The sequence below is a fragment of the Apodemus sylvaticus genome, chromosome 22 (genome assembly GCF_947179515.1).
Source record: "Apodemus sylvaticus chromosome 22, mApoSyl1.1, whole genome shotgun sequence".
In the NCBI taxonomy this organism is placed as follows: domain Eukaryota; kingdom Metazoa; phylum Chordata; class Mammalia; order Rodentia; family Muridae; genus Apodemus; species Apodemus sylvaticus.
Window position 1 is genome coordinate 51220378 of NC_067493.1, and position 25666 is coordinate 51246043.

The 25666-nt window shown below is 49.7% G+C and overlaps 1 protein-coding gene across 1 annotated transcript in view; it reads right to left on the reverse strand.

Annotated features, from left to right (window-relative positions):
* Nos1 (nitric oxide synthase 1) overlaps positions 1–25666 on the reverse strand; it is a 92887-nt gene that overhangs the window by 60466 nt on the left and 6755 nt on the right. The window contains exons 2-5 of the mRNA XM_052168551.1: positions 19916–20042; positions 3703–3831; positions 1392–1537; positions 285–447 (exon numbers count right to left, since the gene is read on the reverse strand). Coding sequence (XP_052024511.1) covers positions 285–447; positions 1392–1537; positions 3703–3831; positions 19916–20042 — 565 coding nt within the window. The remainder of the gene's footprint in view (positions 1–284; positions 448–1391; positions 1538–3702; positions 3832–19915; positions 20043–25666) is intronic.

Sequence of the window (25666 nt, forward strand, 5' to 3'; positions counted from 1 at the left end):
TCCTACAAAGCCATCTACTTGTGACATTAAGCTACTCCCTAGCACAGACTCAGACCAGCGACACAGAAGTGAACTCCTTCAGGTAGGTAAAGTAAAAGGGAGCGGTGGGGTCTGTGGCAAAGAGGACAGCCTGGATTCTACTGAGAGGCACGGCAGTGTTATTCAATAAAGAGCAGCGTTCTGACAGATCCCCAGCCAGGTTGGATCTCTTTCAAAGCGCCCTCTGCCCCCATGGCTTGTTCCCTCCCGGACGTTCTCCCAGGCAGCTGAGTGTCACCACCTACCTGCAGCTTGGACCACTGGATCCTACCCACACACCGTGAGGCATTCCGCCAGGCGTGCTTGGCGCCGTAGATGAGCTCCGTATCCTTGAGCTGGTAGGTGCTGGTGTTCTCAATCTCCTTGTTCACCTCCTCCAGCCTGTCCATGTGGGCCTTGGAGCCAAACCTGAGGGAGGAGGAATGGGGGTGAGGTGGGGGTGCTGCAATGTGACGGCCAGAAGTGTTCCCTATATGTGTAGGTACACAAGAGAGAGTATGTGTGTGTGTGTATGTGTGTGCATGCATGCATGCATGTGCTTGTGTACATGTGTGCATGTGTGTGCTGGTGGGGGTATATGCACAAGTGGGTATGCATGTGCATGCATATGTGTATGTATGTGGGTGAATATATGTGCAAGTGTGTATGCATATGTGTATGTATGTGGGTGGATGCATGTGCAAGTGTGTATGCATGTGTATGCATATGTGTATGTGCATATGTGGGTGTGGGTGCAGGTGTGTATATGTGTGAATATATGTGTACATGTGTGTGTATGTGTGCATATGTATGTGCATGTGGGCGGGTATGTCTGCATATGTGTATACATGTGTGTGCATATGTGTACATGGGTGCATATGTGTATATGCATACATTTATGTGTACATGTGTGCATGTGTGTGGGCTGTATATACAGGAATGTATGCATGTGTACATATGTGTATATGTGTGTACATGTATGTGTATGTATGTATAAGCATGTGTAGGCATGAGTGTGTGTAAGTATGTGTGCATGTGTGTATATGCACATGTGTATGTGTGTATACAAGTGTGTGTGCTTGTGTACATGTCTTTGAGCATGTATTAAAGGTACGGAACTCTGTGCTAACCTCTAAGGCGGAGAACAGTAAGTGTCGTCTTCTTGAGACGTTTACTTTTTGAGGCAGGGTCTCTCACTGAACCTAAGCTGTGAGTGAGCTCCAGGGATCTGCTTGTCTCCCCACTGCTGGAGTTGTACACATGTCCCAGCATGCTCTGCTTTCAGAAGGGTACCAGGAATCTGAGCTCAGGCTGTCACACGTGCATGGTGAGCATTCCCCGACTGGTCCAGCCACCTAGCCCTCTGTACTTGCCTCTTAATGGATGAGTAATATTGGTCGAGAAATTCTTTGGCTAGAGGGAAGAGCTGGTCCTTGGTGCGGACATCTTCGGACTTCCGTATTTGCTGGGATGGCAGCATGATCGAGCCCATGCAGATGTGCTCTGTGCACCCCGTTTCCTGGAGGCCAAGAGGGATGTGGGTGAGTCTGGCTTCTCCCCACATGACCACCTTTGGCAGGTGTCATGACTGAGAACCATGGTGTTCAAGTTGTTTGTGCTAGTCAGTTAGGGAAGGGGCTTTTTCACTGGGACACACAGCCATAGTTTAAGAATCTAGGGTCTAGGGCTGGAGAGATGGCTCAGTGGTTAAGAGCACTGACTACTCTTCCAGAGGTCACAAGTTCAAATCCCAGCACCCACATGGTGGCTCACAACCATCTGAAATGAGATCTGATGCCCTCTTCTGGTGTGTCTGAAGACAACTACAGTGTACTCACATATAACAATAAGTAAATAAATCTTTAAAAAAAAAAAAAAAGAATCTAGGGTCTATCTGCCCCTGCTATCTGTATCTGAACCTCTGTCATCAATCATCTCTCCATCTATCATCTATCTATCATTTATCACACACATATCATCCATCTATCTATCTATCTATCTACCTACCTACCTACTTATGTGTTTATGTGTCTATGCATCTATGTATGTACATGTATGTACATACATGCATATGTATGTATCTATCAATCTATGTGTCTCTATGTATTTATGCATTTATGTATCTATCATTTATGACATGTCACTCACTTACCATCTATCACCTATCATCTGTTCATTCTATCAATAATCTATATGTTTATCTACCAATCTTCCATCTATCATTCATTCATTCTATTATGTATCATCTATCTATCTATCTATCTATCATCTAGTTTTTGTTTTAAGGCAGCATCTCATATAGCCCAGGCTGGCCTTGAACTCACGGTGTAGCTGAGGTTGGCCTTGAGTTTTAGACTTTCTGCCAAAGCACAGATACATAACCATCATACTCAGATCCAGAAAAAAAAAATTCATTCTATGTTGATGATCAAAGAGAACTAATAACGGCATCATCATCATCATCACCACCACCACCACCACCACCACCACCACCATCATCATCATCATCATCACCACCACCACCACCACCACCACCTCTACCAGAGACAGGGTCTCATGTAGCCTAGGCTAGTCTCAAGCTCCATATATGGCCAGTTTGAATTTCTGACCCCGCTGCCTCCACCTCCTGAGTAGAGAGATTACAGCCTCCTATCACTACTCCACTTTACACCGGGTGTGTGTGGCTTATTCATACCCAGGGCTCTGTCCATGCTGGGTGAGTGCTTTGACTGTGCTCCGTCCCCAGCTCCTAGGACTGTGTCTGAACACAGCCCCATGGGAGGTCAGTGTCCAAGGTAGCCATAGCTGTTCCCTGCTGTGTACATTCATGCTTTGCCATGTGATTGTACAGTCCCGAGACACAGCCTATGCCTTACCCCCTGGTTGCTCTGGACCTATAGAATGTAGTAGGGGCAACCCGGGGCCATTTGCAAGCCTAGGACTCAAGATGTCCTATATGTTCCTAGAAAATAGAGACCTTGTGTACTTCTGCGGCCCTGGGGACAGACTCAAGCTTGCTTCCTGGGAGAGAAGAAATGGCACAGAAAAGACTCTTCTCTGCCGGGCTATCCTGCAGCAACCTGGCCTGGGCTGTCATGTTGGGTGACTGCAGGTATGTGAGACAGACCCCATCAAAATCAGGCACGTTTAGGGTGGGCACGCAGAGCCGCCTGGACTGAGAGTTTGTGGACTTTTAAAAACATAACAGTTGTTCTCAGCTGTTGAGTTTGGGGCCTGCTTGTTACACGCATTAGCTGACAGACACATCATTCCTTCAAGAGATTCGTATTTTAACAAACACGGAAGGCAAAGGGTTGGAATGTTGAATATTAAGAATCTGGTATGGAACAGAGTCCACAGTGTGGAATGGAGGAAGGGCTGGCTCGATACCCATCCATGATCACACTGGAAGGCACAAGGGCCCTTCAATTCTAATGTGTGCAAGGTGCTCACCTAGAGAGGCTCAACTGACCACACAAGTCATTGGTAGAGCATCCAGGGAGGTGTGAGGCAACACCAGCTGTGACCCTCTGGCTGTCACAGCGTGGGTGGGGACTCTGGTTTCTCATGGGGTGGGCTACGGGAACTGTTTATCACAATCGCATTGCTATGCACAGGATCCCCCAACACAGATGCAGTCCTCCGCGCTCCCCTCCTGTGAGGTGAGTTAGTCCTGACACTCACCAGTGTGCTCTTCAGGTGTAGCGTGTCGGTGAGGACCACGTCTGTCTCCCAGTTCTTGACCTTGAGGAATCGGGGGCACCTGGAAGGACTGCCGTTCTTGGTAGGGGACTGTTTCCCCGAGGCGGGGGACTGTGAATGAGAAGGAAGATGTCAAGTGAGGGCCATGGTGTCTTAACTGAGACTTGAAGGCTTTGCTTTTTCTAGAGTTTTCTCTGGGTCACCTGCTGCTTTCCCAAAGAGAAGGGCCCAACCTTCCCTCGGTGTCAGGTGCAAGGCTCCCTGAGAACAACATCTTTGCTTGTGGAAAGCATGTACCACAGCATGGGAAAATGTTACAGATTCAATCCATGCGAAAGGAGGCAGGTGATCAGAGGTGACCTCTTCAATGTCTGTCATAGAGTCCAGAATAGACCTAAATGCTAATATTTAGAATACCACATAGAGACTTGGCGGATGTTTGCTGAGTGAATCAGCGATGGAGCAGAAACTACCAGGCTTTGAATATGGTCCTTAGAGCTGTAGAAACCTGGTCGGTTGCTTGGTGGGCACACCGCCATGTAATGGGTAATGCAGGGAGGAGGCAGGTCTGACCTGTGTGACTCATACGTATCTGTCTTGGTTAGGGTTTTACTGCTGAGAGCAGACACTATGACCAAGGCAAGTCTTATAAAGGACATTTAATTGGGGCTGGCTTACAGGTTCAGAGTTCAGTCCATTATCATCAAGGTGGGAACATGGCAGCATCCAGGCAGGCATGGTGCAGGAGGAGCGGAGAATTCTACATCTTCATCTGAAGGTTGCTAGCAGAAGACTGACTTCCAGGCAGCTAGGACTAGGGTGTAAAAGCCCACACCCACAGTGACACACCTACTCTAACAGTGAGCGCCACACCCACTCCAATAAGGCCACACCCACTCCAACAAGGCCACACCCACACCAACAAGGCCACACCCACACCAACAAGGCCACACCTCCAAACAGTGCCACTCCCTGGGCCAAGCATATTCAAACCAGGACAATATCTGAGTTTCAACTCATAAGCTCTCAAAGGTACACCACCTTAATTCCTAACTCACAGCCGTTCACACTCTGTGAACGGACAATGGTGACACACAGCTGTGTCCTTAGCCGTTTGAAGCAGGAGAGAAAGAATAGATACTAAGGTGATATGAGGTCGGAAGGGTCATGATGAGCTTGTGAAGGTCAAAGGACCAGGGGTCTGAGTATGTATATATGTGTGTGTGTGTTGGGGGGGGGGGCGGCGCGAGGTGCTGTGGTGGTCGGGGAATGCCTGCTCCAGCGGAGGCTTGGCACCCACAGACACTGTAAAACTTTCTGAACTCATTCTGCTAAGGGGTTTGCAGAAGCCTGAGAGAATGACCAGGGTATTCAGGCTCCAAGGAGGCTGAGGGTCCCCACACAGGTGACCAGGACAACTCTGTAACTAGGGAGCAGGTGGGGCTTGACAGTTCGGAGGCAGGGGTCTGGACTCTGCAGTCTGTGGGCCCAGACTAAGAGTGCCTGCATGTTTCTTAGAGCCCAGGAGTGAGGCACATTTCCTAATTTTTAAGCTGCTCAGTAGAAAACCACAAACAAGAACAGTGTTTTGTGAGTCATGAATGATACGAAGCCCGAGTTTCAATGGAGGGCTTTTTGCTGGTCACCCTGCGGAAAGTCAAGACAGAACCCAGGCTTCTACACACGCCAACTGAATGCCCTCCACTGAGCCACACCACCAGCTCTCTTTTGACATTTTTATTTGAGGCAGTTTTGTTTAGTTTTCCAGACTAGCTTTGTACTCCCAGGGTGACCCTGAACTTGTCATTATCTTGCCCCAGCCTCAGCTGGAGTCATGGGCCTCCACCATCAGGCCTGGGAGTCATGGGCCTCCACCATCAGGCCTGGGAGTCATGGGCCTCCACCATCAGGCCTGGGCTGTATGTGCTAGGGTGGGCAGTGTGTTGTGACTGTGACAGAAACCGAAACTAGAGGGTCCCTAAAGACAAGGATGCCTCCAATTTAGCCACTGGCCTAGTTTGCTCAAATGCCATTTGGAGATCTTTCTAGGAGTTTCCAGGAAAACAGGTGACCTGCTCCCTAGTCACCCTTCACACATGATGTTAAACATCTTCACCCAGCCTGCAGGTGTGTGTGTGTGTGTGTGTGTGTGTGTGTGTGTGTATAGAGTCAGAGGACAATCTTGGTGTCATCTCAGGCATCCCGCACCTTATTTTGACCCTCTATCCATCTCTATGTCTCCAAGTGTAAGTTGCAAGTTCAAGTTACAAGCACCATCTCTGACTTTGTTGATTTTTAGCTTGGGTTTCAGGGACTGAAGTAAGGCGCTCTCTCTCTCTCTCTCTCTCTCTCTCTCTCTCGCCTCCCCTGCTCCTGCAGGTGGTTCATTAGAGATAGCCCATCATCTAGGTGGGTCTGAAACTTTCATCCTCCTGCTTCTACCTCCCAAGCACTGGGGTGAGCGTCAAGAGTCACTGCAACCAGTACTTCCTGTAATGAGTCCATGAGCATGAGCATGTATATACACCTGCACATCCCTCTCTACACCTGCCCACCCTGTAGAGACCTGCCCACCCGGTATACACCTGCACACTCTATAGCATGTGTGTGTATACATGTGTGCATGTATATACATATATATATGTGTGTATACATATGTATATATATGTGTTTATACACACACAGTTGTATATAATTGCACACTCTCTTAGCTTTTATTTTGAGGGCTTGAACTTATCATGTAGCCAAGGATGACCCTGAACTTCCAATCTTCCTGCCTCCACCTCCAGAGTGCAGGGATCACAGATGTGTACCACACTCATGTCTTAATCTTCATATCACATACATATCTATAGAAAGATTCAGATGATCCAGTTGTCTCTTCATTTCTAAAGATATAGGTGCTTAGACCCCTATGGATACCAGAATTACAGTCCCCTAGTCCCTCAAATTAAAAAAAGCTATGTTAATGGCCTACAACCCATGCACCCCCTCTTACAAATATTGGGTAAATAGTTCTAATGTTATATAGTTTAGAGGATTATGACAAGAGAAAAAGTCTGTGCATACTTAGCATACATACATACATATATACACACATACATGCACACATACATACACATACACACATATATACACATACATATCACATATACATACACATATACACACATATATGTACACATATGCACACATACACATACATACGTGCACACATACACATACATATGCACACATACATATGTACACATATATACACATATGTGCACACATACACATATATATGCACACATACACATACATACATACACATACACACATACATATGCACACAGACACACATACACACCAGTAGTTTCAGGGAAATACACAGGAGCCTATGCAGACTAGGCCAGGCCTTTTCCACTGAGCCTCATCCCCAGCCTCCAGCCACAGTTTTTTTTCCCCCTGGATATTTTCAACACACAGCTGGGTGAATCAGTGTATGTGGCTTCAGAGACACAGGAAACTGACTTCCTCCTCCGCCTTCTCCTCATTCAGCCGCCTCTTTCCCAGCTTGTGTGGAATAAGCGTCTGGGGACCTGTCGTAGGCTGAGTTCTGCACCCCAAGTCTACGTGCTAGAACCCTAATTCTTTGGTGACATGAGTTTTTGGAGATCACAGAGGTTAAATGCAGTCATCAGGGCGGGACCTTCATCTGCTACAATTAGCAGCCTTATGAGATTAGACTCTCTGCCCCCCCTCTGACTTTCTCCCTGCCCCACGTGCCTTTCACATATTAGAAACACAGTAGGAAAGATGTTTCTACAAGCCAGGATAAGACTCCTTATCCAGTGGTTATCAAACTTCCTAACGCCCTGACCCTTTAATACAGTTCCCCTTGTCATGGTGACCCCAACCATAAAATTATTTTGTTACTTTACAAATGTGATTTTGCCTCTGTTATGAATCTTAATGTAAATGTCTGATATGCAGATGGTCTTAGGTGACCCCTGTCAAAGGGCTGTTTGACTCCCAGAGGGGTTCGGACCACAGGCTGAGAAATGTTCCCTACCCAGATCCAGGCCACTCTGACAGGCTGATTCCAGACTTCAGCCTTCAGAACCCTGGCAACAAATTCCTAATATTTAAGTTACTACATGTGTGGGAGGCACCATGTGGGCTCAGCCTGAGCAGATGAATACAAAGTCTACACATTCTTCGAAATGTGGAGTGACCTATGGAGTGACCTAAATGTTTGGACAAAGGCTCTGCTCAGATCCTGATTTAGTGGGGACAGAGAACCGTAAAGCGGCTTGGCTTGAGTAATAGAGGTGTCTGGACTTTTCTGAGGGAGGTAGGGCGCGACCTGATAGACCTTCCTGACTGGATACAATGTAATACACCCAGGGGGCATCCCAGCTTAGTAGGGGACCTCACTGTGGAGAGCTGGGTGTTTCTCCTGGTGATTTCTCACAGCTACAACATTGGGCTGCATAAATCTCTCAAACCCTGAAGTGACTCCTACAGAATAAATATTGCTTTCACACCACTGTGAAACTGAAACGCTAAGTGAAGCCTTTTGTAGGTCAGGACTGGCTATCTGAGATTGCAAGGACTGTGGGAGGGAGGGGGTGAGGGCTGAGTGTCTCAAAGACGCATTCTCACCAGGCGGCAAGGGGGCGGGGCATAGCTGGACAAGGGGGCGGGGCGTAGCTGGACAAGGGGGCGGGGCGTAGATGGAAGGTAGATCTTCAGGAAGCTGGGCTGGAAGAGGGGAGTTGGGTTAAGCCTGGTGTACAGGAAGAGTAACTGACAATCTGGAGTGTAGGAAAAGCCAAGTCATCCTGGTGGCTTCCTCGTGTCTGGGCCACAGAAGTTCGGAAAACGTGATGAGGGACCAGCAGACTCTGGGAAGCAGGGAGAAGAATGTGGGAACTGGAGAAAAGATGTATTACAGGCAGGAAGCCAGGACCTCAATATGACAGGAAGATGTCGGATCTGGGGCCAAGGACCTGTGCTTCCCAATACCCGTGTCCTCTCAAATCCTTACATTGTCCCAAAGGCCAGCACCTCTGAATGTGACTGCGGTAGGTGGCTCACTTTGACTGTCACTTGAGAGAATGTAGAATCACCATGGAAGCAGGCCACTGGGCACCTCAGTAAGAAAGTATCCAGATTATGCTAGTTGCAGTGAGAAGGCAGACCCTAGCTGTGAGTGCCACTTGCCACTTGTCCCATGGGCTGGCTTCTTGGGACTGAATACTAAGGATAAAGCTAGCTAAACACTTACATTCATCTCTCTCTGCTTCCTGACTGGATACAATGTAATCAGCTGCCTCCAGCTCCTGACACCTTAATCAGCGGCCTCCAGCTCCTGCCGCCATGCCCTCCCCTCTACCAGGAACTGTGTCCCTCAGACTGTGAGCCAGAATCAACCCTTCCTTCCACAGTGGCTTTTGTTGGCTAGTTTGTCACAGCAACTGAAAGGGAACTGATACGCTATTCCTAACTGAAGACAGGGTCCCTAGGAAGGTAACGAGCTAGAATGTGGTCACTATATAGTCTTTGACTTAACATGGCTGATATCACATAGAAAAGGGGAATTCTGGGACAGACACTCTCCTACCCTTGTGATCATGAAACCGGCTATTACCAGCTATGGGGAGAGAAGCCATTCTGCCCACACCTTGACTTTGGGCTCCCTCTGTCATAACTGTGACACAAAGCACACAGTTGTCAGCACTAGGTTATGTAGCTTGGGTGAGCGAGCCCTGGAGCTGAGCCTGAACTTGCGCGGAATCAGCCAGCATCTCCGTTCTTCCCTGTTGGCATCAGCCACAGCCACTCTGTGACAGCCCCGCGTCAACCTGCCTGTTCTGGACTTGTTCTGAAATGAGGACAGCAAGCCAGGGCCAAGCTGGGCAGCAGGCCAACACACCACAGGGGCTAGACGCCGCCTGCGGTGATCTTCCCACAGCCCTTGTCAACCTGTGGGGACCTCTTCTTCAGGATGGCCAGCCTAACCCAGTTATGGACCCCGGTGGTGCAGCATCCGTGCCGCGAGCATATTGCTGCTTGAAGGATGAAACCAAGTGTTTTCAGGACCTGGAGAAAGATATCTGTGGAGTGTGGGCAAAGCATCGTGTCCAAAGTGATCCAATCCCTTCAGTGACCCCGTGGACCCCTGCAACCGCTCACCATATCACTCTCCCCATTCTACTGTGCTCCAGTCTGTCAGGGTAAGGAGGAGGAGGACCCAGGAGGTGGATCTGTTCTAGTGTGGGAGAAGCGGCAGCTCAGACCTCTGAGATGGAGAGGCATTTAACTAGAATGTGAGGAAGGGAGGGATGGCTCTTTTTCGGAAGAGCTACCTGTGCAAGCCTGAGGACTGGAGTTCAGACCCTCAGCACACACAGAGAAAGCGGGTGTTACAATGTGTGGTTAGAATCTCATCGCTGGGACACAGAACAGCTAGTTGGTCCAGTCAAAATGGGTTCAGATTTCCGACTCAGGAAACCAAGAGGATCTATCCACTGGGGCGTGAACAATCTACTATAGGCAGCACTGACTGCATTAGTGGGTTATAATAAAAACAAAAAACCTCAAAAGGACAGGAAGTTGGGAGGGAGATGGAGGACATTGGGGAGGGCTGGAAGGAGGAGAGGAATGGATATGAACGAGATACAATGTATACATGCATGGATCTTTAAAGAAGGAGTGGCAATGATTGAGGAGGACACCTGGTATTGACCTCTGACCTCCACAGCTACACAGGCATGTGCATGAGCATTGGTACACATATACACCTGCGCGCTCGAGCGCACACACACACGCATTGCAAAGCAAGAAGACTTATATTAACCCTATCCCGGAGAGACTGATAGAGAGTTGTGTGTTCCAGGATAATCCTGAACTTGGTCCAGTGACCACACCAAAATGGCTACATGCCCCTATAAATTAATTTTAATAACAGATCCTGTAAGCCCCCATGGCTTGTTCCCACTGTCTTGTCCTGGGTATCAACTTGCTAAGTATACACGTTAAAAGCACATGCATTTTTAGCCTTTTCAAATATCTTGGGGGCATGGAAAGGTGAAGGAAGGGAGGTCTCTCTAGAGCTGTCAGACTCTCTGTTGGCAAGCAGATGGGCCACAGCCATGGATTGGGAAAGGGGCAGGCAGCTCTGCCTGAGCTAGGGTGTTGGGAAATGGGTTTTGATAGTCACATGGTGACTCAGCATCAAGAGAATTCTCCCTAGTTCCCTATTAAATGTCATGGCCTCACTAGGTGGGTCAGCCTGCACTCAGCAGATCGGCTAGGGAAACAAACCATTAGCAGAATTTGTGGAAGTTCCTACAGGGCTGAACCCAAACATTGGCACAGGGCATTCAAACCCCATTTCCTGGTTCCACCCTGGCTCTGACCCCCAGACAGCAGGACTTGGTATCTTTGTGTGCTTGTGGGATATGCGTGTGTGTACATGCACGTACGCATGCACATGTGTGCATGTGTGTCATATGTATCTCTGTTGGTAAACCTGCATATGAATGTAGGGGCCAGAGGTCAGTATTGGGTGCCTTTCTCAATAGCTTTCAATCTATTTTTTTGAGACAAGGTCTCTCTCACTGAATGTGGAGCCTGCTGGTGGGTTGGACGGACTGGCCAGTGAGTTCTAGCAATTCTCCTGTCTCTGCCTCCCCAGCCCTGGATTACAGGTGTATACTATGGAGCCTGGCTTTTTTTTTTTTTTAACATGGGTGCTGGGGATTTTAACCCAGGTCCTCATGCTTGTGCCATGAGCTCTTTAGTGATGGAACCATCTTCCCAGAGCTGATGACTGTCTTTTGATGAAGGGGCCTATGAAAACCAGGGGTCACCAAACAAAAGTGCTCAGGTGGACGGGAGGAAGGCATTGACAGAGACGTGACTCTGCCACTGCTGTAGACAGAAGGCCCTTTCAGGAGAACTTTCTGGAAAGCATTGTTTTGAAGGGCAGTGGGATTCAGCGTGGGCAAGCTGACCCAGGCGAGGTGGGGCAAGGGAGTCAAGCGTCGGCTTTGTCTGATTTATTTCAAGACTCAGGAGGTCATAGTTGGCTCTCAGGGAGAAAGGAACCTATTGGTGCCCTGAGATATCAGCTAGAACAGAGCCAGTGGCATCTCCCAGGGCCAGCGGGTGGACTATGTTGGTCACGTGGTTGCATGAGCCTCTGAGATGCCAACCTCCCAGTGTGGTAGCTGCTGCCTGTGTCTGTATCTAGCTCGCTTTGGAGTGATGCTTTGAGAAGCCGAGACAAACAGCTGATGGAAAAATGATGGCCAGGCAGTCGGCTGTTTCAGAGATGTGGCCACACTGAGTTCCATCTGGTTTTCAGCCATCTCTTGCAAATGCCTGTCTGGTGCTCAGCAGGGCCCAACCCAGTGTGCATCTACTGACTCTGCAGTCTTCACTGACAGATGAGGAGACAAAGGGTCTGAGAGTCTGACAGGTGACAGGGCTGGGGTGTATCCTTAGAGATGGGTCCCTGGTAGAGTGGATGACAGAAAGGACGGTATAAGAGAGAGATGTGGTTTCTTAATCCCCTGGCCTCAAGTTAGTGATATAGTAAATAGCCAAGCTTGGGCTTCAGGCTTGGTGGGCAGGCACTGTTAACCGCTGAGCCATCTCACCAGCCTCCGTTCCTGGCTTTAGCGAAAGGTTTTCCTTTCCCCTTCTTGCAATGAATGACATTAGCTGTAGGTCTGGGGGCATTTATTATAAGGGACAATGATCTTATTTTCTGGTCACTTACTCTGTGTGAGGCCCTGGTGAGTGTGGGCTCTGAGAGGGTAGGACTATCTCTGGAACTTACTGATCCTCACTGATTCAGTAAATCTTTGTGCCTCAGTTTCCCCAACTATAATATAGGGATAACAGAGGTGTGTGCTGTTCTTGCATGCACACGTGAATGTGTACATGTGTGCATGTGTGCATGTATGTGTGTGTGTGTGTATGTTATACACTTGACTGTGCAGGTCACATGCTTGTGCCTGCAGAGGCCAGAGCAGGATGCAGGGTGCCAGGAGTCATCTTCTGTCACACTTTATCTTATACCCTTGAAGCAGGGACTCTCTCTGAGCCTGAAGTTCCCCACACTGTGTAGGCTGGCCAGCTAGCCAGATTTGCAGATCCTCCTGTCTTCAGCCCTGAATCCTGGGAGTTACAGGCATGTACAGCCATGCCTGACTTTTTTATGGGGGTGCCGGGGATTTGAACTCAGGTCCTTGTGCTTGCTCAGCAAGTGCTCCTACCCACTAAGCCACCTTGCCAGCCCAGTCTCCTTTGTGCTTTAAGTCATCTCTAGAAACATCACCCTAGTACCTACTCATGTGGCAGGGCCACATGAAGTAATTAAAAAAACCAAAAATGGTAGCCTATATTGTTCTGCATAGACATAATTTTGTGAGTAGTTTTGGGGTGTGCCTCAGGGATTCTATAGGTACACAGCTGAAACATGCAGGGTGTAGACAGTACTACCCTGGGTGGGGCTGAGGATGGAGAGACAGGGCAGTCCTGAAGTACTGAGAACAGCACTGACATTGCTCAGTACGTACCAGGCATGGTTGCTCTGGCTACTGCGATTGTTTAATAGTCTGACCCATTCCATCCCCCAAGGAGACCATAAGCCTTTTTGATGAGGGCAAGTCCTAGCCCCATGCTAACTACTAATTTGATGGAGATTACCAGTGAGGACTGAGCCATCCTGGCCCCACCCACAGCAGTCGGCTGCTGCCATGCCACGGTCACGGAACCCTCGGCTCCTCTAATGCCCGCACATCTCCATAGCTGCAGTGTTAACCACTGTGGTTGCTTTTTATATTCTGACATCACTCCCAAGCTTGGGTCAGGGTCAGTCAAGGTCCCCTGCTGAGGTGGTGCTCTGGGAGCTGGGAGGCAGGGTCTGTCCGCCCTCCTCCTCTGTTGCCTAGACCCATGAAGCTGCTGTCCCCCTCCGCCCTTCAACAGAGCACCTCGGGTCTTCTGCAGACTGGGGAGCATGGGCTCAGGAGCCTTGTAATTTGGAGCTCCCCAGAGACCAAGCTGCTCCCTTAGAAATACAAAGACACTCCACAATGGATTCTGACATTTTGAAAGCAGCCAGGAAGCCCTGGGTCCCCGGGGAGAGGAAATGCCTGCTCCCACCGGGATGAGGGGTGGGGAGAGGGAGTTACAAGAAAGGCCACTGGAGTGACCATCTGATCATTTCAACCGTCAGGAGGCTGGAGACAGGATAGGGTGCTGGGCGAGAGAGGTAAACCCCAGCCTGGAGCCTTCTCTACCTGTGCACCGTGGGTCGGATAAGTGATGCATTAGACTCCAAAAGTGGAAATCTGGCTCCAGGCGGCGTGAAGTTATTTCTTCAGTAGGAGAGCAGCTGGGCCATGTGAGGGTCAGAGCATCATTCAGAGGGAGTGTCAAGAAGGGCTAGGTTCCAATCCTAGTCCTTCAGAGAGTTCTGGTTTAACAGGGCGTGGCTCCCACACATTTTTGAACAGTAGTTTCCCCCTGCGAGTGGTGATGTTGGAGAGGCTGGGAGCTGGGCTGGAGGAAATGAGTCACTGGGTGTTTAGTGCTAAGACTATAGCTCTGCTCAATGTCCTGTTCTGGCTCTGCTTCCTGATCTGCCAAGATACGAGCAAGCAGCCTCACCCTCCCTCGGCTGCTGCAGGCAAGATGGCTCCTATCCTTGTGCCTCTCTTGCCATAATGGATTGACCCTCCTACCCTGGAACTGTGATACCAAAATAAACTTCTCTCTAAATCTGCTGGGTCAGTCATTCTGTCACACCAGAGGGAAAATAAATGAACATAGGGAGAAGGAACAAGTGGCAGTCTCATGTTATTGATCCGCTGTAACATTTTACATATGATGATCATCACAGAAGGGCCTTAGCATGGTGCCTCGGGTGGTCCGAACACGACAGATAACAGCAGAGATCCAGAAAAGAGCTTTAGAAATGTAAAATCACGGTGTGCTAGCCATAATCACTTGTTTTTACCAGAACGTTTTTATCTACTTTATGCTAGGCAAGTTCCTATTTCATCTTATTTATTTATTTATTTATTTTTTAAGATTTACTTATTATTATATGTAAGTACACTGTACTTAAATATACTGTACTGTCTTACACTGTAGCTTTCTTCAGACACCCCAGAAGAGGGCGTTAGATCTCATTACAGATGGCTGTGAGCCACCATGTGGTTGCTGGGATTTGAACTCAGGACCTCCGGGAGAGCAGTCAGTGCTCTTAACCGCTGAGCCATCTCCCCAGACCCCCTACTTCATCTTCAAAGCCTGGGCCCAGTGCCCTTGGGGAAAACCTCCCATGCTGTCTGCTGAGACACTCAAGTTCCCATAGCACCACGTTTAATCACACAGTGGAGGCTCTCGGGGGCAGGGAAGGCGGTGTCTGCTTTTCTATGCTTCTACTGCACACAGGTTTGCGGGTGGGGGGTGGGTGGGTGGGTGGGGGGTGGGTGGGTGGGGGGAGTGTTTGGAATCATGGGAATTCGCTCATTCCACCTCCCGTCTTTGGCCAGATGCAGTTTGCACCAGGGATAGGCAAGACAACATCCACAGAGATATCACCGAAGACTAGGGACTACAGGCTCTCTGGCACTGCCTGCAGCTAACCAAGATTACTACCCAAAGAAATCACCGCTCTGCACAGACAGCTCAGTGTTCTCAAACTCAGCTAAGGGGGAGCGCCTGTGTGCCAGGCTCTCCAAATTTAGACAAACACCTTCAGGACGGTGGTACTCCATTCTGAGCTAAAGAGCATGGTCTTATTACTACTTTGGCATAAACAGTGCTCTGGGTTGAGAAGTTCTTTCTCATGTCTAGCCTATATCCTTCTTGCTTCCTTCTACTCTGTTCCCCTTTGCCCAGTCCTGAGGAGGGGACTATAGACAGCTCCTCCTCCTCCTCCATGGTCAGCAGTCTCTTCCCGATCTGGGAAGCAGATAGTGAGGTCCCTCGTTGGTTCGGTAAACAATGCCGGCTGTTTGTGAGGATAAGCACAAATGTAGCAGAAGGAGGCCGCCGTGGAAAGCCACTTAAAAAGTTATTTAGATCTTGGGGATGAATTAGAAAGGGTTGAGGCTTAATAGTGATGTGTTTGTGTGTCAAGTTGACAAGGGGTCAATTGTCCTGGCTGGTTAGAGTGTCAACTTGACACAGACTCGAGTTATCACAGAGAAAGGAGCTTCAGTTGGGGAAGTGCCTCCATGAGATCCAGCTGTGGGGCATTTTCTAAGTCAGCCATTAAGACCTCATTAAACAAATGTTTTAAGAATTGGGGGAGTGGGCTGGGTGGCTAGGGGGTAACGCTCTTGCAGAGGACCCAGGTTCAATTCCCAGCACCAGTGATGGATGCTTGGAACTTCCTATAATTCCAGATTCAGGGGATCTGAAACTTTCTTCTGACCTCTATAGGCACCTGCACTCTTGTGCACGCACACACACTCAGACAAACATATACACACAATTAAGATAATAAAAAATGCATTGTAGAAAAACCTCTAAGAGTGGGCATTTAGCTCAGTGGTAGAGCACCCGCATGAGACCAAGGTATTGATATCAGGACCTCTGAAACCTGTGACATCACATAGGGGACAGCATGACCTGCACACCTGTTGCCAAGGCAACAGCCACCATATTCCCAGAATCCACTTGGCTCACCTCCCACCTTTCCCTGTTACCACGTCCATATATAAGAGGAAGGCCCCTCTGATCCTTCCCCTCTCTTTCTGCCACTACCTTGCCCTTTCCTCTCTCAATAAACCTCACGTGGAACTGTTTGGCCTGGTGTGGTCTTTCTGAAGCCTCCCTATGATCCAGACAGAGTACCAACACATGGGTCATCCTAGCACCACAAAAAATAAAGCTAAACAACAACAGTAAACAGATGAATATAAAAAGATTTATCTTCTGTCCTAAGTATAAAATTAAAGCAGCAGCGGCGGCGGCGGCGGCGGCGGCAGCAGCACCCTAGCAAGTGGTAACATGCACTGGGTGTTGCTGAGAGGGTAATGGGTGTGATGAAGTGGAGAGTCTATGTAAGGAGGGCGGCCCGCATAGTCTGCGGTCCCCCTGTGGTGGTGTGAATAAGAATGGCCCCCACAGACTCATAATTGAATGGTTAGTCAAGCAGGGAGTGCAACTTTTAAAAGGATGAACCGGACTTGGAGGTGTGGCCTTGTTGCAGGAAGTGTGTCCCTGGGGGTGAATTTTTCAAAAGATCATGCCAAGCCCAGAGTCTTACCCTGCACCCCTCTGCCTGTCATGGTTTGAATATGCTTGGCTCAGAGAGTGGCACTATTTGGAGGTGTGGCCTTGTTGGAGTAGGTGTGGCCTTGTTGGCGTGGGTGTGGCCTTGTTGGAATGGGTGTGGCCTTGTTGGAGGAAGTGTGGCTTTGTTGGAAGAGGTGTGGCCTTGTTGGAGTGGGTGTGGCATTGCTGGAGTGGGTGTGTCACTCTGGGCGTGGGCTTTAAGACCCTCATCCTCGCTGCCTGGAACCCAGTCTCCTAGCTGCCTTCAGATGAAGATATAGAACTCTCAGCTCCTCCAGCCCCATGCTTGCCTGAACACCACCATACTCCTGCCTTGATGATAACGGACTGAACTTCTGAACCTGTAAACCAGCCCCAATTACATGTCTCTACAAGCGTTGCCTTGGTCATGGTGTCTGTTTCCAGCAGTCAAACCCTGACTGATACACTCCCTGGGGATCAGTCTTAAGCTCCATGCTCCATGCTTCCCTCTGTGATGATCACAGACTAAAACTCTGAAGCAGTAAACAAGCCCCCAGTTAAATGCTTTCTTTCGTAAGAGTTGCCTTGGTAATAGTGCCTCTTCACGGCAACAGAACAGTGACTAAGGCGGCTCCTAATAAGATAGGCTCACATATGGTTAGATAGTGTACATTTTAATGAAGAAATATATTTTTTGTATAAAACTTTGAGACAAGGACAAAAAAATTAAAAATCAGGCTTATCTCTTAGAACAACAGACTGTACACACTCACCCAAAAACTTCTCAGCCTCTGTCTGGCTGAAGGTGCCACTTCCTGTCTGTCTTTGTCTCGAGAGGGTTATGAACACACACGACTTCATTTTTAATAAAGGACTATAAATCAGTATAGTGATGCACATTTGTAAACCCCATCAGTAGGGAGGCAGAGGTCTATAAGTTCAAGGCCAGCCTGGCCTATACAAGGTCCTTTCTCAAAATAACCAAGGGCTGCAGATACCGTTCAGTGAATGGTGTTTTGTGCATGTCACACCTTGGGCTCCTTTCTCAGGACCTTCCCTCCCTTACGATGAAAAGGAATCATGAAGGAATTTTTAAAGATTGCAGTCGTTTGATTGTCTGCGAACAAGGCTCGGTTAGTTTGTGGTTTTTTGCTGGGTGGGTGGATCCAGGGCCTCCTGCTTGCTAAGCACGTGCGCTCAGGTACCCTGCCCACCCCAGCGCCAATGTGGCCTTGATTTTTTGAGGACAGTTTAATGATATTCATCTGCAAACAATCCTGGGAGTCACAGGCTGAGGGAGAATCAGCCAGGAGGACCGTGGAATTTCCCACACCGCCCCCTGCGTCCTCGCTAGCCATCTGCAGCCAGGCGTGAAGTGGCTCAGGCTTGCCTCCTCCTCCTGGAAAGGCCTGGGAGTCCTGGCTCAGGTGTCGAAAGGCTCTGTCCATGTGCAGGCAGGTTCTGAGGAAAGGGGTGCAGCTCCCTCTCTTCCAGACATCTCATGAGTCACCCCACTCCTGCCACTAGGGGGGTGAGGAGGGATTTAGTAGGAAACATGGGCTCTTTTCCAGGGTCACTCCAGCCTGGCCCATCAGCTTCCCAGGCAAGAGAGGTGAGGCTGCTGATCCCCAGCCAAACCCAGGCAGTCTTAGAAAGGGGTGGAGGTGACTCAGCTTCAACACACATCTCAGCAGACTGGCAAGGACTGGAACACTTGGTAACAGATGGTGCTGGCGAGGCTGTGGGCAAACAGCCCCATCCCCACCCCCTGGCACTTTTCTGGTAAGATGGGTATAGCCTCTGGGTTGTAAATGTAAATGGCTTTTGACTCAAACTTTTAACACTTCTAGGAATTTTCTTTTTTCCTTCCTGGTTAAGTCTCTTCATACGCCAAATGAGGTGTCTAGACAATGTAGCATGGGACAGCACTGTCACAGCCAAAGAGTGGCAATAGCCCAAGGGTCTGTTACGAATGGCTTATTCAATAAAGGATGGCCTAGCCTCATAGTGGAATATTATATAGTTGTGAAAAATGAACCAGGCCCTCTATACAGGCTAATTTTATATCAACTTGACACAAGCTAAGAATTCACTAGGGAAGAAGAAACCTCGATTAAGAAACCCGCTGGCCAGACTGGACAGTAGGCAAGCCTTTGGTGCATTTTGATTGATGATTAATGGGGGAGGGCCCAGTCCATTGTGGGTTCTATAAGAAAGCAGGCTGAGCAAGCCATTGGGAGCAAGCCAGTAAGCAGTATCCCTCCATGGCCTGTGTGTCAGCTCCTACCTCCAGGTGCCTGTCTTGTTTGAGTCCCTGTCCTGACTTCCTTCAGTGATGAACTGTGACCTAGAAGTGTAAAGTGAAATAAACCCTTTCCTTCCTGAGAGGCCTTTGGTCATGGTGTTTATCACATCAATAGAAATCCTAAGACACTCCCTTTATCTTCTCACTGGTCCTTATTTCCTAGATGTATTAATACATGAAAAAGCCGAGCCAAGTGCACAGACACTTTCGTTTGTACAAAAGTATGAAAGTAACATGAGGGCCATTTGTCTGTTTATGTGCGCGCGCGCGCGCGCGTGCGGGCGCGTGAGAACACACACACACACACACACACACACACCCACCCCAATATTGCTGATCTCTAGGGTTTCTATGAAGGGTGAAAAAAGTATTCGCATGGATATCTGGTACCTTTAGAACGTGGTAGACCGTGGAATGTAAACTGTGAAACAATTCCAAATTCACAAACACTGGTAACCATGACATCCAGAATCGAAGCCAATTCTTGCACCTCAGAGCACATGCTCTAGGCTTAGCTTCCAGGCCACGCCTCTGGGCTCTCCCGCTTTTCTCCCGCCTCTCTCCCCTACCCCTAAGGAAGTGTGGGGCTTCAGGGCCCAGTGACGTCTCACTTACCTGTTCATTCTCCGAATACGGGTTGTTGAGGACCACAGGGACGTTGCCCTTCCCCCACAGGTCATTGAAGACGCGGTCATTCTCCCCGCCCAGGGGCGGAGCTTTGTGCGGTTTGCCTTCGAGGTCTCTGAAAGGCAAGGTGGCTGGTTGAGAAAGGGCAGGATTGCAACCGTGATCTGGGATCCTGCATCTGTACAGAACCCCAGCTCCCTCCGCTCTCTCTGTGTAGCCTGTGCCCCTCCCCCCCCGCCCCCCCCCCCCCCCCCGTATCTTCACCAGAAGTTTCTTCTCCCCCCAGGGCCACAGGGAAAGCAGTTCTGGGCTCCTGGGCAAAGCTCTGTGTCCGTGACTTCAGTGTGGCTGCCACACTGACTTTATGCACCCCCGCCCCTCCCCAATTCCCAGGTCCGAGAATCCAGAAACCTCCTGGATCCGCCATCGTTACCACTGTCGGGTATGTGCGGTACTGTACACCCTGCACACCCAGGACAGTTAATGTGAAAATGGGACACTGGACTAGTGGGCATCCTGCAGGGGACAGCCAAGACTTACTCTGATCTTGACCAACGCTTTGGGCTTCTCTGTAAACAGCCCAGGGGACTTAGCAACAAAAACAGTACCACTCACAGCAGTGACTAGAGTTAATTAACATTCACCACATGCTGGGCGCTCTGTGTGTGGTTCCTGAGTCCGGCACACAGGACTATGTGGAGGTCAGAGGTGAGCCTCGGGTGCTGCTGCTCCAGAGACATCCAGCTTGCTTTGGCAGTCTCTCACAGGTCTAAAGATCATGGACTTGAGAGGACTGCAGAATACAAAGCCCCATGCCCCTGCCTCCGCATCTTCAGTGCTGGGGAGCCCTCCTGTATGTGGCGTCTCAGAACCCAATCCAAGTCCTCATATTTGCAAGGCAATCATCGGACAAGCTGAAAGGTCATCTGACCCCTTTCTGTGTGTTTGACTCATTTAACCCTTGAGATGGTCTGTGAGGTGGGAGCGAGGATTAGCCACCATCATTATCAGCACATGCTTATAGATGGTGCAGGCAAGAATTGAGGGCCTCTGAGCTACCAGCAACTCCACAGAGTCTAGGACAAAGTGGGAGGTGAGCCTCTGGCCATGCTTGTGAAGAATTCTCTTGGCTGGGTCAACTTATATGCAAAGATCCATCTTGGCCAGGGGCAGAGCTGTTCCCGGGGAGTATGGACTGTAGAAAAGTAAAGAAAATGAGCTGAGCCCCGGTACCCCCCCACTCCCTGCTTCCTGACCATGCAAGCAGTGTGACCAGCTGCCTCTGGCTCCTGCTTGACTCCTCCGCCATGATGGATCGCATCCCAGGACCGTGAGCTACAGAAACCCCTCCGTCCTGTAGGTCGTTCCTGTCACATTATTATTTTATCCCGACTCTGGAAGAATAATTGACCCAGGGCCAAGGTCCCCAATGCCGAGCTGTAAAGCCACAGCTTCCGGCCTGCTGCTCACCTTCACGGTAACTAACGGTAGAGACCTCCGGCCATCGTGTTTATTTGCTACTAACATCTCCGTCTTCACTCCCGTCAGAGACAAATCTCTAGCTTTCCCTCCTGCTCAGCACCAACACCGTTAACGTCAGTGACACGCTCACTGTCACCATCATGATTTTTGCCACATCCTCACCATCATCCTCACCATCACTATCATCAGGACCATCGCCACCTAAATCTCCATCCCTATCACCATAATCCTCACTATACCCATCATCACCATCATCACCATGACCACCATCACTGTCATGACCATCTCCATCATGACCATTGTTGCTACCCAAACTATCACCACCCAAATTATCACCATCACTATCATCTTCACCATCACCACGACCACCATCACCATCATAACCACCTCCATCATGACCATCATTGCTACCCAAACTATTGTCATCTCTATCATCTTCACCATCACCACAATCACCATCACCATCTTGGCTATAACCATCAACATCACGATCACCATGACCACCACCATCATCATTTTCCTTGCCCTCTGTAACTACCTCGACTACCACCAGCATCATTGTTGTGGTATTTTTCTAACCCAATTATCTGGTAAAAGAAATCTCAACTCAATATCAATACAAACTATACGCCTAGATTGGGCAGATCTCCCACTACACTACTCTATTCCCATCTATGTTATCCCATATAACTTGTGGTTTCTCCGGGACATGAGCTTCTCTCCATCCTCTCCGTCGAGCCTCCGTAGCTCCTCCCCCCCCCCCCATGAGATCCTTTTCTCCTCCCCCAAACTCTCAGCTCCTCCTCCTTCCTCCTGCCCAATCATTGGCTCTAGCCTTTATTTGAAAAGTTAAGGTGGGAGAAGGTTCACAAAGCACCTGTATACATGATTAATTCCTTGTCTGTAGCCCCTCCCAGGAGTAGAATTAGCATCAAAATACAAGCCCAGGGCTATCCACAACACATTATCACAGTAAGAATCACACAAGAAGCTGGGGTCTAGAGAGGAAATCATCAGCTCAAGTCACACTCCTCAATCCCAAGCTCGTGCCTCACTCCAGAAGCCGATCTCCTGCCCATGAAGCCCCATTACCTCCCTGCCCTTTCCTCTGACCCGCTGTCTTAGGGTTTTACTGCTGTGAACAGACACCATGACCAAGACAACTCTTATAAGGACATTTAATTGGGGCTGGCTTACAGGTTCAGTCCATTATCATTGAAGCAGGAGATGGCATTGTAAGGTCACTAGGAGAAGACTGTCTCTCATATGGTTAGGAGGACAGTCTCATTGGTCGCTCCCACAGTTGCACACTTCCTCCCACAAGGCCACACTCACTCCCACAAGGCCACACCCACTCCCACAAGGCCACACCCACTCCCACAAGGCCACACCCACGCCCACAAGGCCACACCCACTCCAACAAGGCCACACCTCCAAATAGTGCCACTCTCTGGGCCAAGCATATTCAAACCAACACACCAGCCCAGGCTGAGGCTCTGTTAGCAAGGTCCTATAGAGTACCCAGTCTCAGAGAAGACTGATCCATACCAGGGTCACCTCTGTCTGTCCTTTTCCTGTGAGGGCTGCTTTTCTGCTCCCCCTGTCTGTCAACCCTGCATCCAGCTGCCATTGTACCTTATTATTATGCCTGGTCCCCAACTTCAGGCCACTCTGCCACTTTGTGTCCCTCCTGGGTATTGGTCCCAGGCATGGGGGTTCTTCTTGTCTAGCTCTGTGTGTTGCCTTCCCAGATTTGGGGACCCCCCCTTCCCCAGTCTGCATGGGTTGTCATTTGGAGTGAAGCAGGGGCTGAGACTCTGTTTCCAGTGGGGCCAGCCCACCCCGCCTTGCTGGGCTCTCCTCCCCATCCCTCCGGGCCATGTCGCAGTCACTTCTGTCCTTCTGCTGGGTGAGGATTACATCATCACAGGGAACATTCTGTCTCACCCTCTTTAAAATGTCACCAAACCGTCCCTGGAGTGGTTCTTGATGGCCAGCATTTCCCAAGTCAACGGATTACCTGCGCGGCAATTAACTAGGGAATGGGCTGCAGAGCGCCGCTTCAAATGTCACTCAGCTCCATTCCGGCTCTGTCGTGCCTGAGCTGACAGCGTCACGTGATCACAAATGGGGCCTCAGCAGACAGGGGAGGAGGTTAATGCATCTGGGGACATCAGTAATGTACCAGGTACTTGTACACAGTTACTTTACCGTTCTTCAACAGCTATTCCCAGCTCTTGGTTTCAAATGAGAGAGCAGAGCCCAGAGAGGCAACGCGAGCTCCCCAGAGGCCTACAGCCTGCCGCTGAGCTGGGGTGCGGGACTCCAGACCTGACTAATGGCTGCCAACTCACATCCCTCCTGTGATTAAAAGTAATGGGGGGGGGGCGGGAAAGACAAGTCAAGACACTTATATCCTCAGCTACAGGTGACAGAGCGGGATCGCCAGCGTTTGTGAGGCCCATCACCCAGGCGTCTCTGAGGTGGCCCATCTTGTGACCTTGCAGGAAGGAGCTTGAGGGTTTAACATCTTTTGTGGTTTTCTTCCCTCCCTCCTTCCCCACCTCCTCCTGTTATGAACACCTTTGTTCAAAGACTGCATTTGGGTGGCTTGGCTGACTCACGCTGATTTTAGACTCACGCTTGATCATCAGGGAATGGACATTCTTAATGTGGAGCCCAGGGAAGACTGGTCAGGGTGGAGCTGTCTGGTTTCCATGCACTCAGGAAAAATTCAGGAGTAGACCCCCTCCCCTGACCCACAGCCAATGGGAGGAGGCCGGGAGGACCTGGGGAACCCCAGAGGTTCACCTGCACTGTGGGGGCTCCTGGAGCATCCCACAGTGTCGGCGCACGGTGACATGCATGAAGCACACCATAGCGGGATCAGACAGAGCCAGGTCTGACCCTTGGCTTTGCTCATCAAGACAGGCGAGTCTGGCCAAGGAACCAGCTCCAGTGTGCCCTTTGTCACCTGAGAGTTAATGACAGCATGGACCCTCCTGGCACTCAGCTGAGAGCACTCGCTAGTGACTCTCCTACCTTCTCGTTCCTTCCTTCCCAGCCACATTAGGTAGGACAAAGGGACTTCTAGTCCTTCAAGGTCTTTGTCATATCCAGGCAATGCCTGTAGCATCTGGTATGGGCCACACGTGTTCACGAGACACTTCAGAAGTACAAGTCTTATGTAGTTAGACTCCCATAATTCTCAACTCTGATCTTCACTCGCCCATCCTCTCTGCTAGTGCTGGTTCTGCCTAGTGCTGGTTCTGCTCATCCTTCGAAGTATGTGGGATACCCACCTCTGCTGACTGCTATGTGAGGTTTTGTGTGCCATGCCTGCCTGGCACACAGCACAAACAAGACACTCACTCCGATGATAATTCCTGAAAAACGGAGGGAGCTGCAGCCCAGAGAGATCAGGCCACTTGTCCAAGATCACACAGCTAGAGAGGGAAGCTTGCTAAGGCCGATTTTTGCTCTTGTCATAGTTGGGCATCCTGGGGAACAGGGCTATTACATGGGGGACCCTGGAGGTATATCTGGCTAAACCACGTACTCATGAAGAGTTGTAATATTTTTCAAAATTGTCATTAAATTTAAAATGTGTGTGTGTGTGTGTATGTGTGTCACAGCATGTGTGTACAGGTCAGAGGACAACTTACAGGAGTCTATTCTCTTCTTCACCATTTGACCTGGGGATCCAACTCAGGTCAACAAACCTGTCAGAAGCACCTTTATGTGTCCTGCCACCTTGCCAGACCCAGAACTTTATATTTAGATACTAGACACTCCCAGACAATGGGGAGAACGTTCTAACTCCATCCGCTGGGCAAACGCAGGCATGGTGGTGGCTTTTTATTATCTTCCCTCGAAAGAACAAACACTGAATCAGGGAGCAGCCGTCTCGTGACTTCTGGGAAGGCTGGCTGGTGACTTTATTTTGCCAGCACTCCAGTCCAGGGTCTGCCCGGCTGGCTGCCTTGAGTCACCTTGATGCAATTAAAACTATCTGGGCCTTGACTGTTGAGGTTTGACCCAGAGACTTCCCTTCAGTGGGGTCTGCCCAGGCCTTGAGGGTGGTTGAGCTCTGTGCCTGTCTCCCATACCTACCCGTTGACTGTAACAGCACCACTCCTCACGATGATGCTCAGAGATATCTGGGGACCCTGTGCTGACATGCACCCCTATCAAGCATCTTATCAGCTCCCCTGAACCTCCCCACGGCCTTGGCCAGGCTGTCAGCAGAGGGCCCAT